Source organism: Myotis yumanensis, unplaced genomic scaffold, assembly GCF_028538775.1.
Source record: "Myotis yumanensis isolate MYYU_CA2020_CCGP unplaced genomic scaffold, mMyoYum1.0.hap1 SCAF_6, whole genome shotgun sequence".
NCBI lineage: Eukaryota > Metazoa > Chordata > Mammalia > Chiroptera > Vespertilionidae > Myotis > Myotis yumanensis.
The window spans coordinates 3,270,612-3,292,557 of NW_027223757.1; the positions used below are offsets into that span (position 1 = coordinate 3,270,612).

Consider the following 21,946-nt stretch of genomic DNA (forward strand, 5'->3'; position numbering starts at 1 on the left):
AACATTTAAAATGATCATCCAATTATATTTACGCACTTAACCCTTAAGTGCTAAAGTCACTGCATGACTGGGAAGCAGCAGGGAAACCTGAGGTTTCTCAAGCAGGAGCCAAGCGAAAGTGCAGAAGAGCAGGAAGCTGAACAACAAAGAATCAAGTTAATTTGCTGCTTTTCCGGAAGAAAGTTAAGTCGCTTGTCCAGCAATCCAGAATGAATCCATCAAGAGTAAGACCCAAAGTGAAGGCAGGGAGGTGTGAACATTCTAATACAAACCATCCACAATAAAACGGCGTCAGCTTATGAACAAGTGTCGTGTGTGTTCCGTGGGCGCTCTCAGGAAGTGTGGTAGCACTTATGCTCTTCCTCAGACGCTGACCCGGTTCAGCCACGTGGTCTACGGAACAGATGAGCTCTGGGCCCGAGTGCTTCTGACGCCCCTGAGCTCTGCAACCCAGGCAGCACTCGCTGAGCCTGCAGACCGGACGCCCCTACTGCCACATGGCCCCACTCCATGGAAAAGCACGGTGCTCCCGGGCCCGCTCACGATGGGCACCGTGGGAGTCACGCAGCACCTCTAAGCTCCTGATTTCCCAGAGACAAAATGAGTCAATTCCACGTCCTCCGAGAGTTGTGCCAGGATAAAAGGCAAGGAAATATACTTAAATGAAGGGTATGCCAGGGAACTTTTTAATACCTAGTTTAGGGGGTGGCAGGGAGGGGTGTAGAGTTTGACAATTTCCGTGGTATAACAACTGGCTTGCGATAGTCCTAAAAAATTAACAATTCAGCTCTTGCAAACCAGTAAGAGCCAGTTCCAGCAAGCAGCACTCTGTAAAACATTTTATGAGCAAGATGACTATTTCCTAAGTAAAACCAAACCACATGGAAACACTGACGGACCCTGTGGGGCACAGTACCACTGCGCTGGGCTGCACCTCAGGCGGGCAGGGCTGCACTCGGAGGGGCTGGCCCTGCCAACGGGGAGGCGGGGGCACCGTCCTGTCGCCTCACAGCAGTCACACACCAGGGCTGCATGGAGACTGCGGCTCGCGGGCACGTGTGGTTGGTCTCCCAAGGCCCAGCCCACAGGTTCCCGGTGGAGGGTGGAGCCACACGTCAAACTGCGCGTGCCAGGCTGGAATGCAGAGGGAACACAACCCCCGGCCACACGTCTCCACGTGGCTTTGCTGTTCTATCTCCTGTCACGTACACACGACTATAAAAAGGAAATGCCATTCCTTTGTGGAAAATGGCCTGCAAGGTGGCATACAAATTTCTAACTATCAAGGATCATTCTGAGGGTGGACATAATTACAAAATGCTACTCGTAAGATGCTAAACATCTACTAGCCAAGGCCTAACACTAAAGGCATAAAAGGCATTTAGCTTTGATACTAAAATACATTTAATGTACACATTACCACCTTTATAAATGCCTCAAGCCACCGTTCATGAGCCTCTGAAAAGGGGGGACTTTACGCCGCCCGCCCCCCCCCCCCCCCGGGTCCTGGAGAAATCGAGTGGACTCGGAGCAGCAGTGGGGCCAGGCTCCAGTCCTGGTGGCGTGTCCTCCGCGTCTGTGACTGCGTTCAGGGCACGTCACCCCGCAACTCTGTACGCACGTAGAGACAAGACAGTCTCGTGCCCCACAGGGACATGGAAGCACAAGGAAACACTAGCCAGGAAAAGCTCTAAACGTAAAAATAAAGAGGGGAAATGGGAACTTGTTCAAAGTCAACTGCTTAAGCTGTAAGATACACTGGCATTTTTTAGGTTATAGACATTTATCGCTAAAATTAGGAATATTAATGATTCAATGAGAACATGGAAATGTTTATGGGAATTTAGACTGTTACAGAGTCTAAGCACAGTCTAGCCCAGCCGTGGGCAAACTACGGCCCGCGGGCCGGATCTGGCCCGTTTGAAATGAATAAAACTAAAAAGAAAAAAGACCGTACCCTTTTATGTAATGATGTTTACTTTGAATTTATATTAGTTCACATAATCACTCCATCCATGCTTTTGTTCCGGCCCTCCGGTCCAGTTTAAGAACCCATTGTGGCCCTCGAGTCAAAAAGTTTGCCCACCCCTGGCCTAGTCTGTGTGAGCTGCGAGCTCGGTCATCTTCCTGCCAACACAGCGCACTGAGGTCCTGCTCATCGATCGCCCAGCAGACTGTCGGGTCTGACTCCATCCCCGTCCTGACTGGAAGGTGAGGACAGGGACCCTTCTCCCAGACTCCGGGTAGAGGACTTGGTGTTATTTTCTGGAGCTTGCCAAACACCTGAGGGCTCTCTCTGGCAAAGACCTATTCTCCATGAGGTACACACCCCACAAACTCACTTTCTACTTTGCAAACTAACCAGCATCACAGAAATTAAGTAACTTGGTTAGAAAAGTGACCCTCTTAAAAACACGAGTCACCACCTGAAGGACTAATAGAAGCCATCCCTGCATCAAGGCCCTGCTCCCAAACTCCTCCCGCCCCTCCTGGTGGGACCAGGCTCTTTCCTCTGATACTCTCCCTAGAGTTACTATTGGCAGAAGCTCCGGTCTTTCTGGTTAATACCAGCTCCAAAGAAATATTGAAATCAGGCAGGTTATCTACTTGTGCTGGCGGGTCCTGGAGCTGCGGGGCCGGAGCATCACACGCACCACGGGGAGGGACCCCGAGTCCCTGTCCTGGGATACCCAGGGCCAAGGCCACCGCGGAACAGCACAGGAGGGGCAGGGGCAGGGCACTGGCAGAGGGAGGCTACCTGGCGTCATGGGCACTGCTGTTGGGTCTGGGTGGCGCGGAGTCGCCGCCTGCACCGGCGGGGCCGTGGCTCCGCGCGTCCGAAGGCACGCTCCGAGTGCTAAGACGAGAAGAAGAGCTTCAGGAACACGGGACAGAGGGAGCGGGCGTGCACATGGTTTTCAGTTAAAAATACAATAGGGCGAGTGAAAAGTACCTTACAACACAAAAAGTACGTCATTCATTGAGATTCAGGTTTAGGTTTGAAGAAAAAAAAACACACCTAATTTCAAACTCAGTATTTAAAACAGATGTGCTCTCTCCTAGAAAACACTGACAAATGAAATTCACTTTTAGAAAGTGATCATCCAGGGCGAGAAGATGCAGAAATGCCACCACGTTCAGTCGGTACTGGAATGTACTAACGATTCCGAGCTCACGTAGCAAGTCCACCTGGAGTTATACACACCCTCAAAGCCCAGACTTGTTCCCACTTCTAAACTGACACTAAGTATTGTTTCTCAAATGTTATCATGTTATGAACACCCAAATGTGCTTCCCTGAGGTCATTTTTCAAAGAGAGAAAAGGGAATGATTATTCCAAGTGGACAGCATTTAGTAGCTTGAGGTTGTAAATACGCTCAGGAACGAAGCCATCTTGAAAGGTCAGCGTGGGTTTTGAATCGGCAACCTCTTTCTTTTGCAGCTAAGGCTGTGACTGTCTTCAAGGTAACGCGACAGGAGCTTTGAGAAATGTATGCGCAGAGCGAGCAGCCAGCGCTCCCAGGAGTCAGCATGCACGGCAGAAGAGGCCCCCAAGAACAAGACCAGAATGTACCCAATACCTGAATCCCTCCGGAGTGGGGATGATGAGGTGGGGGTTAGGAGGGTCGCTGTGGCATCGCGGCACCTTCACAGGACGGGGGCTGTTCCGATGAATGGCTGCCGTGAAAATGGTGACAAATCCAACATGTTAAAGGGGTCAACAGAAAACTGCCAACCCAGGCGAGGAAATGAACCAGGATGGGACTTAATTTTGCTGGTGACCAAAATAAACCCTTTCTAAAAGAAAGTCATATTATATACAAATATTGTGGAAAATGTCACTTTTAGTTACATGACACATTCGAACTTTCCTCCATCAAAAACATTTTTTAAATCCCGGGATGAAATACACATAACTTATGCAAAACAAACGATGCAGCCCGTTTTACAGACAGATGGCAACGTGCGGCATCCCCGAGTGAAAAGGGCTCGTACGCCATCTGCACTCGGGGGGGACTCTGGTCAGTGGGACACCCCAACAGGTCCCGAGTGGGCGGCCACTGCCATGTTCCTGAGTGCCAGGATTTTTATCTCATTCCTTTAAACCAAACCAAGAGGTTGTTTTTTTTTTTGGTTTTTTTTTTTCAGAACAGGTTTTCTTTTTCTCCTCTTCTAAACAGTCTGGTAGAAGATAAACATGGATAAAATTTTACACAAAATTTAATAACAAAAAATTTTAAGAACTGACCTTCCCTAGTGATTACAAAAATGCTGACAACTGTACTTTCCCAGTAACTAAATGTAACTAGAAATGGACGTGTTATACTTTGTCTACTTCTCCCTAACATGGTCTCCCCTTACTTTTAACTTGGTTTTAACCCTCCTTAGTTTTTTTTAAAGTCATATTTTCTCTTTATATGTTAACAATTTTAGTCTACGTGTTTCATTCTAAATGTTTTATCCGAAATGAAAATACTACCCCTTCATAGGTTTTGTCTGTGTGCTTTTAATAGCATTACACAGGAAAGACAGGAGTACCCAAATGGAGCAATCTGAAGGGAAAACTTGCAAAACAAGAATGAAGCAATTGTTAAGAAGAAATTAGGGAAATTTGCACCCCTGGTTCATCATCTCAACTACTACAACAATAAATGGAATAAATCACCAGTAGCAAAAGTGAAAAGAAAAAAAGCAACAAGTATAATTTGGTGCAGTTGGTGATATCTTTAATTTGCAAACATACTGGTACCTACTGAGTCAAAAATGACTACAAAATTTTCCTATGAAGGTAAGAGGCATTCTGCTGAAACACATTGGGGGTCTACTAACAAGTTTAACATGCTTCACAGATGAAGCAAAACCTTTAAGACTAAGTATACCTAAATGATGCAAATGTGTGATACTTCATTGAAAAGCAAGTCCTAATGGCCAATAAACATAAATAGATGCTCAATTTCACTAGCGGTGAACTATTGAGATGTTTTTCATGGGGAAAAAACTAACAAAGCAAGTGTCCACTGAGAAATGGTGGAAAGGCTCAGTTCATCCATAATGGACACAATGAGGCCACTGAAAAGAATGAACTGGATCTACACCTGTTGACACAGGAATGTCTACACTGTCAGGTAAGAAAAGCAAAAGAACACTCAAGGTAATCCAAATTTTACACAGTACATGGCAAGCAAGCCCTCCTATAAATGCCGTGTGATGTTATGAGCAGAAAGGTACGGTAGAACACGCTGTGCAATTAAATATGTGAGTGCGCAGAAATGAGGAAGGTTACGTACCAGGTTGCTACCATTAAGCTACAAGGGTAGGCCGGAGGGGGAGCAGGGGTAAGAAAGCGACAACAAACATGACAGCCCATGTGTTCTCACTTTCATTAATTTCTAAGAATAAAAGAACCTAAAACCAGTGACTGCGGCCTCGTGTAGAACACTCCCGTTGACAGTGTCTCATCGCACCGAGTCCTCGTCAGCATCCACTATTAGACACTAGAAGGGGAGGCTCCCAGGGGAATGAGCAGCCCAGGGCACGGGGCTGCGAGGAATCTGGCTCTCAGGCAGGGACGCCCCACCATTCCCCCGTGGCTGCGAGGACAGAGGACACCTGGAACCCACAGGAGCTAGGAGCCCCCACCATTCCCCCGTGGCTGCAAGGACAGATCACCTGGAACCCACAGGAGCTAGGAGCCAACTGTCCCGCCAACAGTTTGGAGAGAGGCCGAGTGAACCATTCGTGACTCACACGTTAACAGCGATTGCCTGAGGATTTGTACTCTTTCTACATTAAACATTTTCCTACATGTACATTTTCTACATTTGTTACATACGTTTTCTACATTGTAATTTTCTACAATGAAAATGACTCCTTATATAATAAAATATTTTAGAGATGTAATTTTTACTGAATTACTGGTCATGTATTCTTAGAGAAATAATTTAGGAGACCATGAAATCATTTATGATAATATGCTTAACCAAAGTTTGATAAGAATATAGTATGTTTTATATAAAATATTGAAATAGTAAATGATAACTATTTCATAGCAGCCTTGGGAGAGAGAGAGGTATAAATAAACTCAGTAAATTTTAAAGATAAAGAAACCAAACATTAAAACTGGGGGTGGGGTCTACTAACCTTTCTGTAGCTAGCAAATACCCTTTGAGATATAGCTGCTGCTCAATAAAGTTACCATTTATGAGTTACTTTATTTTGTGTAACAAATTGTTTAAAATTTCTAAGTTTTCCTATTTGGGTATTTATTACATATAAATAGTTTTGCTCTTATTTACTATCTTAAGACTGACTGGGGTTAAACACAAACTTTTCTGAGACTTATTTTAAAACTTCAACATACATTGTAAAGCTGTATATTAACTGTAATTAAAGTATATTATAGGACAACTTGATTTTTTTTTCCAGTAAAACCAATAGGAACGGACTAGATTAGCAGGAAAAGGGTACGTAGGAAGTGGTGGAGAAGAAAACCTTTAACAGTGAAGGCAGGCAGGCCCCTGACACTCGCCCACCTCCACAGGAAAGGCTCTTCACCTCCAAAGACCCTCCCCTCCAAGTCTCTCCTCCCAGAGAAAAGACTTCCGGGGAGAGCAGATGGGGGTGCTGGTGAGCAAAAGCAGTGCTGCAGGCAAGCCCTGACGCCTGTGCGGGCACGCTCCTCTTCCTGCCGGAGGGAGACCGCTCGCGCACTGGGAGTTCTCTACGCGCACACGTCACTCCTCTGACTTTCGTTGTCCCTTTGCTGAATATTCTTAAAGACGCTCTAGCCATGGCCGGTGTGGCTCAGTGGATAGAGCATCGGCCTGCGGACTGAAGAGTCCCGGGTTCAGTTCTGGTCAAGGGCACATGCCTGGGCTGTGGGCTCATCCCCAGTAGGGAGCGTGCAGGAGGCAGCCAATCAATGATTCTCTCTCATCACTGATATTTCTCTCTCTTCCTCTCCCTTCCTCTCTAAAATCAATAAAAAAATATTTTTGAAAAAAAAAGACGCTCTAACCACGGGAAAGGAGGGCAATGACGAGGGAGGCGCTCGCTGGAGCCAGTGGGTGGAGCATTAACGCTGCAGCTGTCGTCTTACCAAGGTACAAACCTGTAACAGGACTGTGCGGCTTTCCTATCACGTGGCCAATGCATTCGTTCATCAAGGCTTGTAAACTCTAGCACCCACAGGAAATGGGAAAGGAGGAGAAAGAATGAATACTCTCTCACTTAGATAATTAGCACAAATTAAGCTTTAGGTATATTTAAAAGAACATGCTATCCTTAGTAAACGTTCTCAACGTTAGTTTAAAATAAAATGGGTATGAACAAGAATTAATGACATACTGTACATAATTTAAAATGTCATACAATTCCCTTTTCATTAGTAAAGCAGACGTGCACTCAGCACCCCTAATAATGACGTGCACAAGTGAGGACCTGCAATCATCTCCACTATTTGGAGTTAAATAAATTTATATTTTGAACATCTTTTTGATCTGATGGAATTTATCGGAATAACAGTGATAATATTTAAGATTTCATATCATGCTCTCAAATGACACACAGTGAAATGAAATAGCTAATCCTTGTTCTTCATTAAACTGCTAAAAAGCAGCAAGTAGGTCAGCAGTCAGTAAATACGAACCTGACAAATACTTAGAAGCGCCAGCTGCAAACCCGCTGGCGTGGCTGCTGAGCCACACTGGGGTCCTGCTGCTGAGCAGCGACTAACGACTCAGCGCTCTAACGTTCTCAGCTTTGTCATTACAATTATGTTAAACATATGTAAAAATCACTATTAAATATGAAAAAACACACAATCAAGAATAGACAGTAATCAACTTGTTTGTTTTTTAACAGAAAAAACTTTAGAATAGTCCATACCAAGAAGTCATCTTCTGGTAAAGCTGAAATGAAGGCAGGTTCAATGGCTTGCAGAAAGTCAAAACCTTGAGTTGCCCACCTGCAATGAAAAGTGTCAATAATCACAAAAGAACCAAGAAAATGCTATAGCAGTTTTAGTCTATACAACACTGAAAAGTGATGTAACTGGAAAATTACTATCTAGGACAAACACATTTTCTGTCTTTATATAAATGCCAGGGACTGAGTATGTTTACAGCATGTTTTGGGAAAGAAAGACAATATGGCTTCTTAGCAAAGTCACTGGTTACCAATTTGTTTTCCATTTTTTCTAATAACCGGCTTAACTTTCATGAGGGAGGAGAGATTAGCAATCAGGAAGGCCTGTCCAAGGAGAATGTGGACTCCCTTAAAGAAAACTCATTTGGGAACAATAAAAAACTGACAAAAATATAGACACACACACAACTGATCACTGCAGAGTTCAAAATGCTCCCTTTTGTGTTCTCTTCTCAGAGTCCCATATGAAATACAAGGAGGAAGTACTACCAATCCCACACAACTCATGATGGACACATCCCACCTGGTCCTTACCTGGGCCTGGTGCCTCTCCCACTCTCACACTTAGTCAGGACATAATTCATCCATTTCCGGGCAAAGCTTATATATTTGTCTCCAATCTTCTGTCTAAACTCTCCAGACATCAGACGAACAACTTCTTTATGATACTGTAAGATTTCATTTACATCAAAGTTAAGAAGAAAATGATTATACCTAAACACTATAATACCATATCTGTTTAAAATGACTTTTTTCTAAAAACAAAAATCCAGCCTTAGCTGGTTTGGCTTAATGGATAGAGCACTGGCCTGCAGACTGAAGGGTCCTGGGTTCGGTTCCAGGCAAAGGCACATGCCCGGGTTGCGGGCTCAATACCCAGAAGGCGATGTGCAGGAGGCAGCCGTTCAATGATTCTCTCTCATCATGGATGTTTCTCTTTCTCTCTCTCTCTCTCCCTCTTCCTTCCTCTCTGAAATCAAAATATTTTAAAAATCTATAATAATAAAAGCATAATATGCTAATTAGACCAGACGTCCTTCCGGACAAAGCCAAGGCTGCAAGGGAAGCCTGGGTCCTGGGTGCCAGAGGGAAGCTGGTGCCAGCAGCCGGGGGAAGGAAGGCCTACTCTTGCACGAATTTTGTGCATCGGGCCTCTAGTAAATAAGTTAAAAAAAAATCCAATGAAAATTTACAGCATGGAGAGTTAGAAAATAATGCCTTAATGCAGTTTCACAAATGTTTTACTCATAGTTTAAATTAAGAATGTGCTCTTATGATATTAAACAACTCTTAAAAGAAGGTTTTTAAATGTAAGTAGATAGCTGTTCACATAAAATAAAAACTGGGCAACTATCTGACAGTTTAAAAGTAAACCAATATTTCCAATATTTAGCAATGGCGTAAGAAGACATTCTTGATTAAGTTGTGATTACAATCAATAATCAGATTTGCATACAAGACTCATGACACTTCCTATAAGTTACAAAGCAATTGCCGAGTTGCACTGTTTTTTTTTTCTTACTCTGTACCTACCTCGAACCCAAAATTGTAGCCCTGAATCATGGCCTCTCGGTGGTACTGCTGCAGCGTGACAGATTCCGATTCGTCGACTTCAGCATCAAATTCTGAAGTGAACATGTGGTCCACTCGGTCAATGGCATCACTTATTCTGTTGCAAAGTTCTAATGCATCATTCTAAAGAGTCCCAAACCATAATTAATCCAAAAAGAAGCAAATCACACAATACTTATGTATTTTAGTGGAAGATTTCTTTCATCATCACAGACATAAACCAGTGCAATATTTCTCAGCCACATTTTTTTGATTAGTCAAAAGGACTGACCAAAAATAGAGGAAATTACATGACTTTCATTTTTATCTGTATTAAGTGTTCTTCAATAGCTTATGAAATGTAAGAGGGACATACCCATTTAAAATGGTCACGTCTAATGACAATGTGGCCTTGGAACAGATGCTTACAGCATCAATATTTCTACATGTCAACCGCCAGTTGTTTTCCCCTGGGTGGTTGCTCCAATTCCAGAGTGAACTCCCAGTGTATGTCTAGATGACCTCCACAATGTTACCAAGTCATACCATCCGTCTCACCCCCTGCACTCTAGTTCAGGGTTCTCAACTAGATTTTATCCTCCCCCCACGCAACACTGGCAATGGCTAGGGATATTTTTGGTTGTCACAACTGGAGGGGAAGTAAAATCTACTGGGATCTATTGGGTAGAGGTCAGGGATACTGCTAAACATCCCACGGCGCACAGGAGAGCTCCCCGAACAATTACAGACCCAGGACATCAACAGTTCAAGCCTTGTTGTCTCGTTAAGCAACACGACCATAGTGCTCCAAATTGGGCTCCCTTCCCACTCACCTTGAAACACACCCCTATGTACACATGGTCTCCAGACCATCCCCTTCCCCAAACTCTGCCTCCTAAATCCTAACAACTCCCCAAGGCTTAGAAAATAAAACGAGGCTCTCTCCCCAGCCTGACCTGCCCAGCCTCAGCGCCACTGCCTCCCGCTGCAAGTACCAGGAGCCAGCCGAGCAGACACACCCGACTCTGACATCCAGTGAGCACCCCGCAGCCTGGCCCACAGACTGGTGCCCGCGCACTCCTTCTGGGAGCCCTCTCAACGTGCAGTTTCTGAAAGCCCCCAAGCCGGAAGGCCTCCGTGCCGGCTCTTCCCAGATGCTACGAGCCTGACTCTCCCTCCTCTGTGGTCAGTGTGGCAGCTCCAGTCCTTAGGCTACGAATCCCTTCAGCTCAAGAATAATTAGTGTCTTATGTAGTTTTACACTCTCACTAACTCAAACCACAAGAAAAGACAAAGCCCTGCCCTGGCATTAGAGTGGGGCGACCGTCTGAAGGGGGTGTTCACAGAGGGATGAGGAAGATGAGGCAGGCGGGGCGGGCTGGAGAGAAACGCATGCTTATCGAACTCCTTGTCATCTTAGTGCCGCTTCTACCAGAAGCCAAGCCTCAGCCTACGGAGAGGACATAGCTGGTGGCCTGGGGAGAAGGGTGGACAAGACCAGGGTGATAAATGGAGTACGACAGAGAAAGTGGTGAAAACAGGAAATAAGAGCAGGCATGGCTCTGGCTGGTGGTGAACTCTGAGGCCTGTGTGCCCGTCCACACTGGCTCTGTCTAGTCATCTTGGCTGACCGATCTGTTAAATGAGGTCAGCAAGTCTCTTAGACTATACATTACTGACCTGGAGTACCTCCAGTAAATGCCGCTAAGGAGCAAAAACGCTGGGCTAGGAATGAAGAGACCTAAATTCCAGTATCACCTTTGCTACTAATCAACCACGTGACCAGTATGAGTCATGTGACTGTTCACATTTCCATCCCTTCTACAATTCCAGGAAAGATCCAGAAGCCCTTTGGCTTAGCCATGAGGAAGTGTGGACTGCGCAGAGGGGAAATGGGAGGACAGCTGGATAATATTCCATTACACCCCCTTGTGCTGCAGAGCGACACCCAAATATACATAAACCGGCTAGGGCCACGCCGACGGGCATACCTTGAGCTGCTGCAGAGCCTTGGCGATGATGGGCTGGCTGGACGTCTGCTCCTGGCACAGGGTCAGGAGCCCCTCGAGGGACTGCTGGAAGGCTTTCCTCTGGATGAGGAGGTGTGCAGACTGCATGACAACCAGCAGAAGGTTATCCACCTGCGAGGAAAGGAAGCACAGGCTGACAGCAGCCCCGTTCCTGCTGCCCCGTTCCAGTTAACCCTGCCGAGAATCGGTGCCACCTCAGGGTTCCTGGGCCAGCAGCCACCTGCTGAGGAAGCTGCTGTCCAGCAAAGCTGCTCCCAAGAGCAAGGGCTGCAGTGGGCACCGATGGCCAGGACCTCCAGCACAGTGTGAAGAATCCCAGGGGACGGTGTCACATGATGTCCCAGAAATGTCCTAGAACTCCGGGGAACTCCACTCTTGGTGCTGTGGGCGTGTGCATGTGCGTGTGTGTAGGAGCAGCACTGTAGGTGGAAAACGCAAGAATAAAAGTGGGATGAGCTCAGGGCCTTGTATGAAATAGTGAAAAACCAGACTTTATTATCTTTATTTTTTAAGTAGTTCGAGTAGATCTGTGATGTGATCTGATGTATGTATTAGAATGATCATCTGGAAGCACCAAAGCAAACAATGCAGCAGTGTAGGGAGAGGTGAGGGCTGAAGCAGAGGAGCTCGAGGGCGGTTGGGGTCCCTGCCGTGGTCCAGGAAAGAGAGGAGGCCTGACCGTGGGAATGGGGCATGCGGAGGAACGTCACTGACTGGGAGTGCTCTGGGCTCACTAGGGCTGTGGACTGATGGTAACTGTCCCACTCTGGTTCGAACAACTGAGTGGACGGAGCGCCGTTCCCGGAGATGGAGCGCAGAGGAAGAACCCATCTACAGAGTCACGGGACAGGAGGCCGGGACTCAGCTCTGCTCAGGCTGGGCTCCAGGTGCACACGACACTCACTACCACTGCCCCTCACTGAATACGGAGAACACGAGGGAGCGCCTTATGGTTTTAGTGAACACGTTACATAGACGACAGGGTCCCTGCCAGGTAGGCAGGCGATAGCCTGCACTACAAAAACGAAAACCAAGCAGCCAGCAAACCAGAGGTCCCAGAGAACTTGGACTTCTGGAGCTACAAATTCCTTGTAAGGCAATTCCTTGTAGATCATGGCTATACAGAGCTAATGACCTGGCTGAAACAGAAAAGATATAAATATTTCAAGTATCCCAGTGTAACTTAACATACCTATAGATTTTGATGGAATAGTTTAGTATGAGCAATGCTACAAAATTACCTAATGATTCATATTTCCTAAAAGTATCTGCAGTAAGAAATACTGCTTCCAGTCAGGGGAAGGCGGCGGGCGGTGCGAGGCCTGGGAGGGGACATACCTGCATGCTTCTCAGGGTCTCCACGGTCTCCACCTGAGGCACGATTTTCACAGGCGGTGCCTCCCACGTGGCCCAGCTGTCGCCCGCGAGGTCGCTGTGCTTGGTGAGGAGGAGATGGGGGTCGAGCAGCAGCACGTAGTCCGTGTCCTTGGAGCAGTCCTTTCCTCCCGCGGCGGCGTTGAGTAAGGCCAGGATAAAACTCTTCTCCTCGGCGACAGTGTCTGGGACAAACACCTGCAAGTTCTCTAAGCCAGGAATCTGCACCTGGAACAGAGACCACCCACCGCCCGATCACCTTGACTGTGGTAATGGCAGCACAGCGTCCCTGTGTCCAAACTCACCATAGTGTATACACTAGGTAGGTGCAGTTTTTCTATGCCAATTATACCTCAATAAAGCTCTAAAAATAAAGTTAAATTTTAGCCATTTGAAGAAAAACCCTGAATTAATAAATGCCATAAATTAAAGAAATGTTACTTAAAAAAACAAACTAGAAAAAGACAAGCAGGTTGGAGGAAGGCAATGTGGGAAAGGCACGAGCCAGGGCCATGAGGGGACAAGTGGTTCAGGTCAGTGACGGGGCCGTGACTAACTGGCGGAGAGCCTCACGCTGTGTCCTGACAGGACAGCCTCTACCTTCTTCGTTTCAACAGCAAAGGAAAGACTCCTCAGGAGGAAGGTCGGCCTGAGACAGCCTCAACCAGTGCTGGTCTGTGACGCCATTAGTAAGCAAAGCTGCTCCCAGACAGCAAAGCCTGCCGCGGGCAGGCGGCCGGGCGGCCGGCGAAGAAGCCTGAGTCTGTGCGGGTGACAGGACGTCACCTGACTCAGTGAAAAGGCAAAAGTGTCAGTGCAGGTTCACAAGCTACTCCTGGGGAGGGGACCCTAAAAAGCCTTTTAAAGATCATTTTAACAAGAAACACACATGTGCCGAAACCGGTTTGGCTCAGTGGATAGAGCGTCGGCCTGCGGACTGAAGGGTCCCGGGTTCGATTCCGGTCGGGGGCATGTGCCTGGGTTGCGGGCACATCCCCAGTAGGAGATGTGCAGGAGGCAGCTGGTCGATGTTTCTCTCTCATCGATGTTTCTAACTCTCTGTCTCTCTCCCTTCCTCTCTGTAAAAAATCAATAAAATATATTAAAAAAAAAAAAAAAAAGAAACACACATGTGACTGCCTGCCGTACAAGTCATATACATGTGGGGGGAATAAAATTTCTAGTAACAATATCATACACAGATTCTAAATGTCAGAGCTCAAAGAACCTAAAGGGGAGAAAAGATGGAAACTCAAAAAGAGGCTCTAGTGATGTCCAGGATGTCGAAGATTTATGTAGAAAGTCTCAATTGTGAGGGTAAAAAACAACTAATTTAAATTCAACATATTATAGTATATTCATTATTTTAAATACATATGTGTAATTTAATAAAATAAATATATTGAATATTTAATTATTTTATCTGTAAGACAAGTCAATAAGTCAAGTATGAAAAACTTGATTTGGGGGAGATTATGGAATAGTCCTATAACTGGGGTCAACATGCGGCCGGCAAAGCCTAAAAGTTTTACTCTCTGGACCTTTAAGAAAAGCTTTCCTGTTTTGGAGTAAAGTAAGGAAGACAAATATTTCAATTACACCATGAGAATACTTACTTTAACATAATACCATGAGAATACTTACTTTGACATGTAACACGCGACTACTTACTTTGACATTAACACACAACTACTTACTTTGACGTGTAACACACAACTACCTACTTTGACATGTAACACGCAACTACTTACTTTGACATGTAACACGCGACTACTTACTTTGGCATGTAACGTGTGCTACTTACTTTGGCATGTAACGTGTGCTACTTACTTTGGCATGTAACATGCGACTACTTACTTTGGCATGTAACGTGTGCTACTTACTTTGGCATGTAACGTGTGCTACTTACTTTGGCATGTAACGTGTGCTACTTACTTTGGCATGTAACGTGTGCTACTTACTTTGGCATGTAACGTGTGCTACTTACTTTGGCATGTAACATGCAACTACTTACTTTGGCATGTAACGTGTGCTACTTACTTTGGCATGTAACGTGTGCTACTTACTTTGGCATGTAACATGCGACTACTTACTTTGGCATGTAACGTGTGCTACTTACTTTGACATGTAACACGCGACTACTTACTTTGGCATGTAACGTGTGCTACTTACTTTGGCATGTAACGTGTGCTACTTACTTTGGCATGTAACATGCGACTACTTACTTTGGCATGTAACGTGTGCTACTTACTTTGGCATGTAACGTGTGCTACTTACTTTGGCATGTAACGTGTGCTACTTACTTTGGCATGTAACGTGTGCTACTTACTTTGGCATGTAACGTGTGCTACTTACTTTGGCATGTAACATGCGACTACTTACTTTGGCATGTAACGTGTGCTACTTACTTTGGCATGTAACGTGTGCTACTTACTTTGGCATGTAACATGCGACTACTTACTTTGGCATGTAACGTGTGCTACTTACTTTGACATGTAACACGCGACTACTTACTTTGGCATGTAACGTGTGCTACTTACTTTGGCATGTAACATGCGACTACTTACTTTGGCATGTAACATGCGACTACTTACTTTGGCATGTAACATGCGACTACTTTGGCATGTAACGTGTGCTACTTACTTTGACATGTAACACGCGACTACTTACTTTGGCATGTAACGTGTGCTACTTACTTTGACATGTAACACGCGACTACTTACTTTGGCATGTAACGTGTGCTACTTACTTTGACATGTAACACGCGACTACTTACTTTGGCATGTAACATGCGACTACTTACTTTGGCATGTAACATGCGACTACTTACTTTGGCATGTAACACGCGACTACTTACTTTGGCATGTAACGTGTGCTACTTACTTTGGCATGTAACGTGTGCTACTTACTTTGGCATGTAACATGCGACTACTTACTTTGGCATGTAACGTGTGCTACTTACTTTGGCATGTAACATGCGACTACTTACTTTGGCATGTAACGTGTGCTACTTACTTTGACATGTAACACGCGACTACTTACTTTGGCATGTAACGTGTGCTACTTACTTTGGCATGTAACATGCGACTACTTACTTTGGCATGTAACATGCGACTACTTACTTTGGCATGTAACATGCGACTACTTACTTTGGCACGTAACATGCGACTACTTACTTTGGCATGTAACATGCGACTACTTACTTTGGCATGTAACACGCGACTACTTACTTTGGCATGTAACGTGTGCTACTTACTTTGGCATGTAACATGCGACTACTTACTTTGGCATGTAACGTGTGCTACTTACTTTGGCATGTAACACGCGACTACTTACTTTGGCATGTAACACGCGACTACTTACTTTGGCATGTAACGTGTGCTACTTACTTTGGCATGTAACATGCGACTACTTACTTTGGCATGTAACGTGTGCTACTTACTTTGACGTACTGCTTTGATTTCAGGACTTCCAGAAGGTCTCTAATGGGGGCTGAAAGGGTGAACTCGGCAGCTATTTCCAGGTCCTAGGGTCAAAGACACAACGACACTTCTTTAGAGCTGGCTTTTTTAAAAGGAAAAAAAAAAATAAGAAAGTAATAGTAACTAGCCGGGATGGCGAACTCACCTTTCTCAGCATTTTAGCAAAGCCGAGTGCCTTGGAGGCTCGCTCCCGAGCCTCGTGGAAGAGCTCCTTCAGGGCCCGGCTGATCTCCACCACAGACCGCCTGCGGGGATGGAGAGAGTGAGGGGACAGGAGCTACAGCCGGGGAAATGCAGAGAGAAGATGAAGCAAGTTCCAGACCACAGTCATACAACTGGAGGCGTTATAAATGGAAACGTATTCCAGATGTTCAGGAGCTTTCTCCCCCGTTTTCCAGAAAGCACTGTGTTCTTTAAGTAAGCAGGGTACACTCCATCACCTTCAAATAACAGTAAGCTCAACTTTCTAAAGATTTCATTACAATAATTTCCTGGAGTTTGAGAAAAGCTCTTAACTCCCAGCTCATCATCTAACTAAAAAGGCATATATCTAGCCCTGGTGGGTGGGTCAGTTGCTTGGAGCATTGTCCCGTACACTGAAAGGTCCAGGGTTTGATTCCTGGTTGGGGCGCATACAGGAAGCCATGGGTTGATGTTTCTCACATCGATGTCCTCCCCCCTGTCTTTCTCTCTCTAAAATCAATAAAACAACCCTATAGCCTTGGGTAAAAAGCACACAAAAAAGGCACATATCCAGAGGTAAGCCAGTAAATGGTTAACGACGGGCTTCACCCAAAACACTGTCTTATGTGGTGTTTGTCAATGTTCCTGTGTACGGACCAAGACTCCCACCACAGCCGAGTTCAGGCTGCCAGCCCCACGGTGCTGAGCGGTGACTGGGAAGAGAATGCACCGTCTATCGCCATCGGCTCTCTGACCCACGACAAGCCAGCCCCAGCACCCACTGCACCTGAACCACGTTCAGATGCACCCCTAAAAAACCACCAGAGGGTCATTCTCTGCACTAGCTCACACCTTAGTGCTTGAGTTCCCATTTTTGTTTTAATCCTCCCTATTAGCTCTCAAAACTGCAAGCCCTAGAAATGGATCCTCCCACCTCCCAGCCACTCAATATTCCTCCAGGTGAGAATCCCTGTGGTCACTACTTTGTGTATCTGTGGCATAAGGACAGCCCAGGGTTCTGAAATCCAAAATGCGTTTCGCACAAACTCCGGATGGTGAGCGCACAGTTCAGCTCTACAGAAGCCACTCCGCCCAGCACTGCCGGAGGGTGTGTCCTAGCGCACCGCTGACTGATCGCTGGCTGCACAATGGCTACATGGCTGATATACAGGCCATAAAACAGCGATTTTACATGATTCAGCCTAAATACCACCTGCGCGGAACTGAAGAAATGCAATAGGTGAGAGAGTCACGATTCAGCCACTTCAGCTTCAAGTTCCACAGAAGGGATACGCTGAGCATGAAAACAATACCAACGCAGCAAGTGTCGATGAAAGGCGCTAAAGGACGGCCACAGGGGCACCCTCCCTGAGCTGAGGACATCCCAGAACACGGGGGGGTTCTGCTCTACTCATTGTCGCCCACTGACACTACCTATCCCTTCCCCCAAGGACACCATTTTACCAGGCTACATGAACTCTCTTCTAAAGGAAATGGCACAGACTCATCCCTAGAGACCATATGAGAGACAGCATAGAAGTCAATCCCGCTAGGTCTACTACCAAGTTCAGAAAGTGCAAAACAGTTCGGACGGATTTCATCACCTGATCTCATCCGAAGCACTGCTGTCATCGGCACTGGTCCAGAACTCTGCACAGCTCTCCTGCAGGCCGGCCTCCAGGAAGCTGCCCGTGGACTTGAGCAGCATCCCTGCAATGTCGCTGAGGACGGAGAGCAACAAGTCAGCCCGGGAAGACCGTGCTCATTGCACCACAGCTCCTAGACGAGGGACTGAGAGGTCATGTTCCAGCTCGTGTTTCAACCATTTAGAAAAATGACCGGGAGTTTTCCAATAGAAACTCATGATTAATGTGAAAACGTGTAAACACTGATTATGGCATGTATCTACCTTTGTTCTATTACCATGGTTTTCGTTATAAACCTTAAAGTTTTAAGTTACTTTCGTAGTAGCTATGTAATTATTCACAAATGTTACTTTTCTCTTAAACAAATGTCCAAAATGATAAAATTATTTATCATTAGAGCTGAGGTGGGACGTGGAGCCCGCGGGGCCTGAGCGAGGCAGGGAGGGAGCCACTGCACTGCACAGTAGGCCCATCAGGAGGAGGAGGCTTAACGAAAAGAGACTGGCAGGCCTCACTGGCCACCGCGAGCACCTGCTCTCCCTTTACTGAGTAAGAGGGGAGCCACCGGAGAAAACGGCCGGACGCCCACTTAACAAGGCACTCTGTGGTGTTGAGGGAACTACAAGGGGTGAAGGGGGGCAGCAGAGACTAGAGAGCTCCGAGCTGCGGCAACAACGCAACAGGGAACATCAGGCCCGAGCTGAGCGGAACTGGGGAGCTGTGAGCAGGGTAGTGTCTGGGCCTCTCCTGCGGGACGGCCACATGGGTGAGGGGCATGTGAGAGATGAGAGAAGTCAGGGCCGGGAGACCCAGCACATGAAGCAGAGGCCGTGCTAACACAAGGGATGCATCAGAACCAGGATCACGACAGTCCGAGGGGCGGGCCCATGGGCAATGCAGGACCCGGAGCTTCTCGGGAGGCACACCGTGAGCGCAGGGCCAGAGGCTGCGCTGCAGTTTCAAGGTCAAGTGAAAGATAAAGACAAAAGCACTGCAGGGGAATGAGGGCGCACACAGGGAAGTCAGCATGGGCTGGCTGTGACACGCAACAGTGACCCTTTCAGAAAATTTCTTCAGCTGAGCTTGACAGTCTGGAAACATAACGCAAACCGAAGCAATGAATGACAGGAGAGTGGGAGGATGGCGAGACGGCGACCATGGCAGGGAGTGTGTCCTTAGGCTGCCGAGGGGAGCCCATCTGCACAGGACAGCACCCGACAGAGGGGGCCCACAGCTGAGGGACTGGAGAACTGAGATGGAGCACGCTCACTGCTCACACACAACACAGAGAAGACCTGATACAAACTGGAGGTTAGGGGGAAGGCGTGCGTGCCAGATTCCGAGATACCGAGCACAGATGGAGGCGGTGGAGCTGTGAACGATGACCTTCGAGGTCAGAAGACCGCTCCGTGGGAGCTGAGTCCTGAGGACGGTCCAGGGAGGGAAGGCCCAGGGAGGGAAGGCCGAGGGAGGGAAGGTCCAGGGAGGGAAGGCCCAGGGAGGGAAGGCCGAGGGAGGGAAGGCCGAGGGAGGGAAGGCCAGGGAGGGAAGGTCCAGGGAGAAACGGCCAGGGAAGGAAGGCCAGGGAGGGAGGGCCCAGGGAGGGAAGGCCCAGGGAGGGAAGGCCGAGGGAGGGAAGGCCAGGGAGGGAAGGCCGAGGGAGGGAAGGCCAGGGAGGGAAGGTCCAGGGAGGGAAGGCCCAGGGAGGGAAGGCCGAGGGAGGGAAGGCCAGGGAGGGAAGGTCCAGGGAGGGAAGGTCCAGGGAGGGAAGGCCCAGGGAGGGAAGGCCGAGGGAGGGAAGGCCAGGGAGGGAAGGTCCAGGGAGGAAAGGCCAGGGAGGGAAGGCCAGGGAGGGAGGGCCCAGGGAGGGAAGGCCGAGGGAGGGAAGGCCGAGGAGCTGGTGCAAAGGCCCTCAGGAAGGAGACAGCAGTGACATGGCTGCTGAGCAGCTGAGCGAGGCAGCCCCCGACAGCAGCAGCCTGGAGCCCAGGGAGGGCTGAACCTCAGTGGTGAGCACAGGCCACTGATGCGCCGAATCCGCATCAGGTACCTGCAGTCAAGACACATTCACTTTCTACAACAACAGACCAGGGACCACTCCCCCGATGGCTTACTGTCTACATTTCTAACCCTCCACCGTATGCCCCTTTCGCAGGGATTCCGCCATCAGCGTGACAGTCCCAAAGCAGTGCTGGGGGTGCGTCCTTCCTCGGCCAAGCATCCCGAGGACTGCCGCACAGGCGCACAGGCCCCCTCAGAGGCTGAGATTCTGCTCCTGGTCACGTGAACCCAAGGCAGGACTTCTCCACCGCAAGACTGCACTTGGGGAGAATAACTTTGGTTCTGGGGGCCGTCCTGCCACCGCAGGGTGTCTGGCAGCGTCCGGGCCTCTGCTCACTGGATGTCAGTGGAACCTCCCAGTCCTACAATCAAAGCTGCTTCCAGACATTGCCAACTGTCCCGAGGGGTGGGGGTGGGGACGGGCAAGCACCTTGGTGAGAACCACTGCTTCAGGGCTAAGGAGCTTGGGAGAGGGGCACACAGATAGGAACTCAACGCTCAAGGGCACAGAAGGGAACTGGGCAGCAGACTGGGAGTGGGAGTGAGGAAGGCAGACAGGTGCCCTCGGGAGCACCAGGGTTCCTACCAGAAAAGTTTCCCAGCCTGGGCCTCTCCTCCCCGGATGTAATGGGTTATTTCTTTGGTGAAATTCCATTCTTCTTCTAACAGATTTTTTAAACTGTGGGATGCTTGAGGTAACTGCTGCAGCATTTGGATCCAGCTTCTCATGTAATCAAAATATACCTTAAAATACAAAAATGTAAAGGGTGGTATTTGAGAACAGACTTTGGCAACTCACGACGTTCAACTGTCAACATGAAAGCTACGCATCAGAGAGCCATGGGAGAGGGCCACTGGGCACGGCACTGTGCTGCCAGTGAGGACTTCTCTTAACTGGTGTAGCTCAGCCCTCACAGTGTAACACTGTATCCACAATCCCTTCAAATTATGGAGAAAATGACTAAAATATTCACAATGCAGAAAAAAGTACAATCAAGTTTTAAAAATTAAAAAGAATAGCAACCAGCAATGTTATGATTAATATCCTGCGGACACGCCTCCTGCAGGAGGCGGGATCTTCACTTGTTTAGCTTCAGACAGCAGCTCACGTGTTGACAGGAAATGAGCACACTTCTCACCATCCCTTCCCAATATCCAGATTTTTGTGCTATAATTTTTCAAGGCTTATGACATATAAATTATGATCTATAACTAAAATACCCAATTTTTCTGAGTGGGGTTTATGGTCACATAAGTCTATTAAGCTTTTCCATCCCTAAATTCTTATTTTGACTTACCTGTTGCTTAGTAGGGTTTTACTATCAAGGAGTTTTTCTCAAGACGGGTTCACAATTGTCTATTACAAAAAAATCACCGCCTACCGATCCTCTTATGAAAGGGTAAGTTGATTGCGTAGAAAATATCTGGGTCACACGCTCTCTCCCTGAGAACTGTTCGACACCGCTGCCCTGCCCCTGCGCTGTTGCCAGGATGAAGAAATCTGATGCCAGCCCAACCTGGCTGCCCCTCCTCCCGCCATGATGACGACTGTCTTTGCTGGGTGTTTACAGGATGCCTCCTCCAGTCTTGGATTCCTGTATTTTCATCAGGTTATGGCTTCGGCTCACTGGAGCGAATGTTTTCTGAGACCATCACAACTGTCAGTAGGCAAGTTTCAGGTCTTTTCTTCATC

At 47.4% G+C, this 21,946-nt stretch overlaps 1 protein-coding gene across 4 annotated transcripts in view; it reads right to left on the reverse strand.

Annotated features, from left to right (window-relative positions):
- MAP3K4 (mitogen-activated protein kinase kinase kinase 4) overlaps positions 1 to 21,946 on the reverse strand; it is an 81,358-nt gene that overhangs the window by 13,833 nt on the left and 45,579 nt on the right. The window contains exons 6-17 of one of the 4 annotated variants that reach the window (XM_070417377.1): positions 20,840 to 20,997; positions 18,151 to 18,267; positions 16,509 to 16,608; positions 16,324 to 16,407; positions 12,846 to 13,109; positions 11,469 to 11,618; positions 9,460 to 9,621; positions 8,461 to 8,594; positions 7,888 to 7,966; positions 7,112 to 7,178; positions 3,582 to 3,678; positions 2,759 to 2,857 (exon numbers count right to left, since the gene is read on the reverse strand). In XM_070417377.1, the coding sequence (XP_070273478.1) occupies positions 2,759 to 2,857; positions 3,582 to 3,678; positions 7,112 to 7,178; positions 7,888 to 7,966; positions 8,461 to 8,594; positions 9,460 to 9,621; positions 11,469 to 11,618; positions 12,846 to 13,109; positions 16,324 to 16,407; positions 16,509 to 16,608; positions 18,151 to 18,267; positions 20,840 to 20,997 (1,511 nt within the window). Of the gene's footprint in view, positions 1 to 2,758; positions 2,858 to 3,581; positions 3,679 to 7,099; positions 7,179 to 7,887; positions 7,967 to 8,460; positions 8,595 to 9,459; positions 9,622 to 11,468; positions 11,619 to 12,845; positions 13,110 to 16,323; positions 16,408 to 16,508; positions 16,609 to 18,150; positions 18,268 to 20,839; positions 20,998 to 21,946 lie in introns of all 4 variants that reach the window. The other 3 variants (XM_070417376.1, XM_070417379.1, XM_070417378.1) reach the window with 3 other exon arrangements.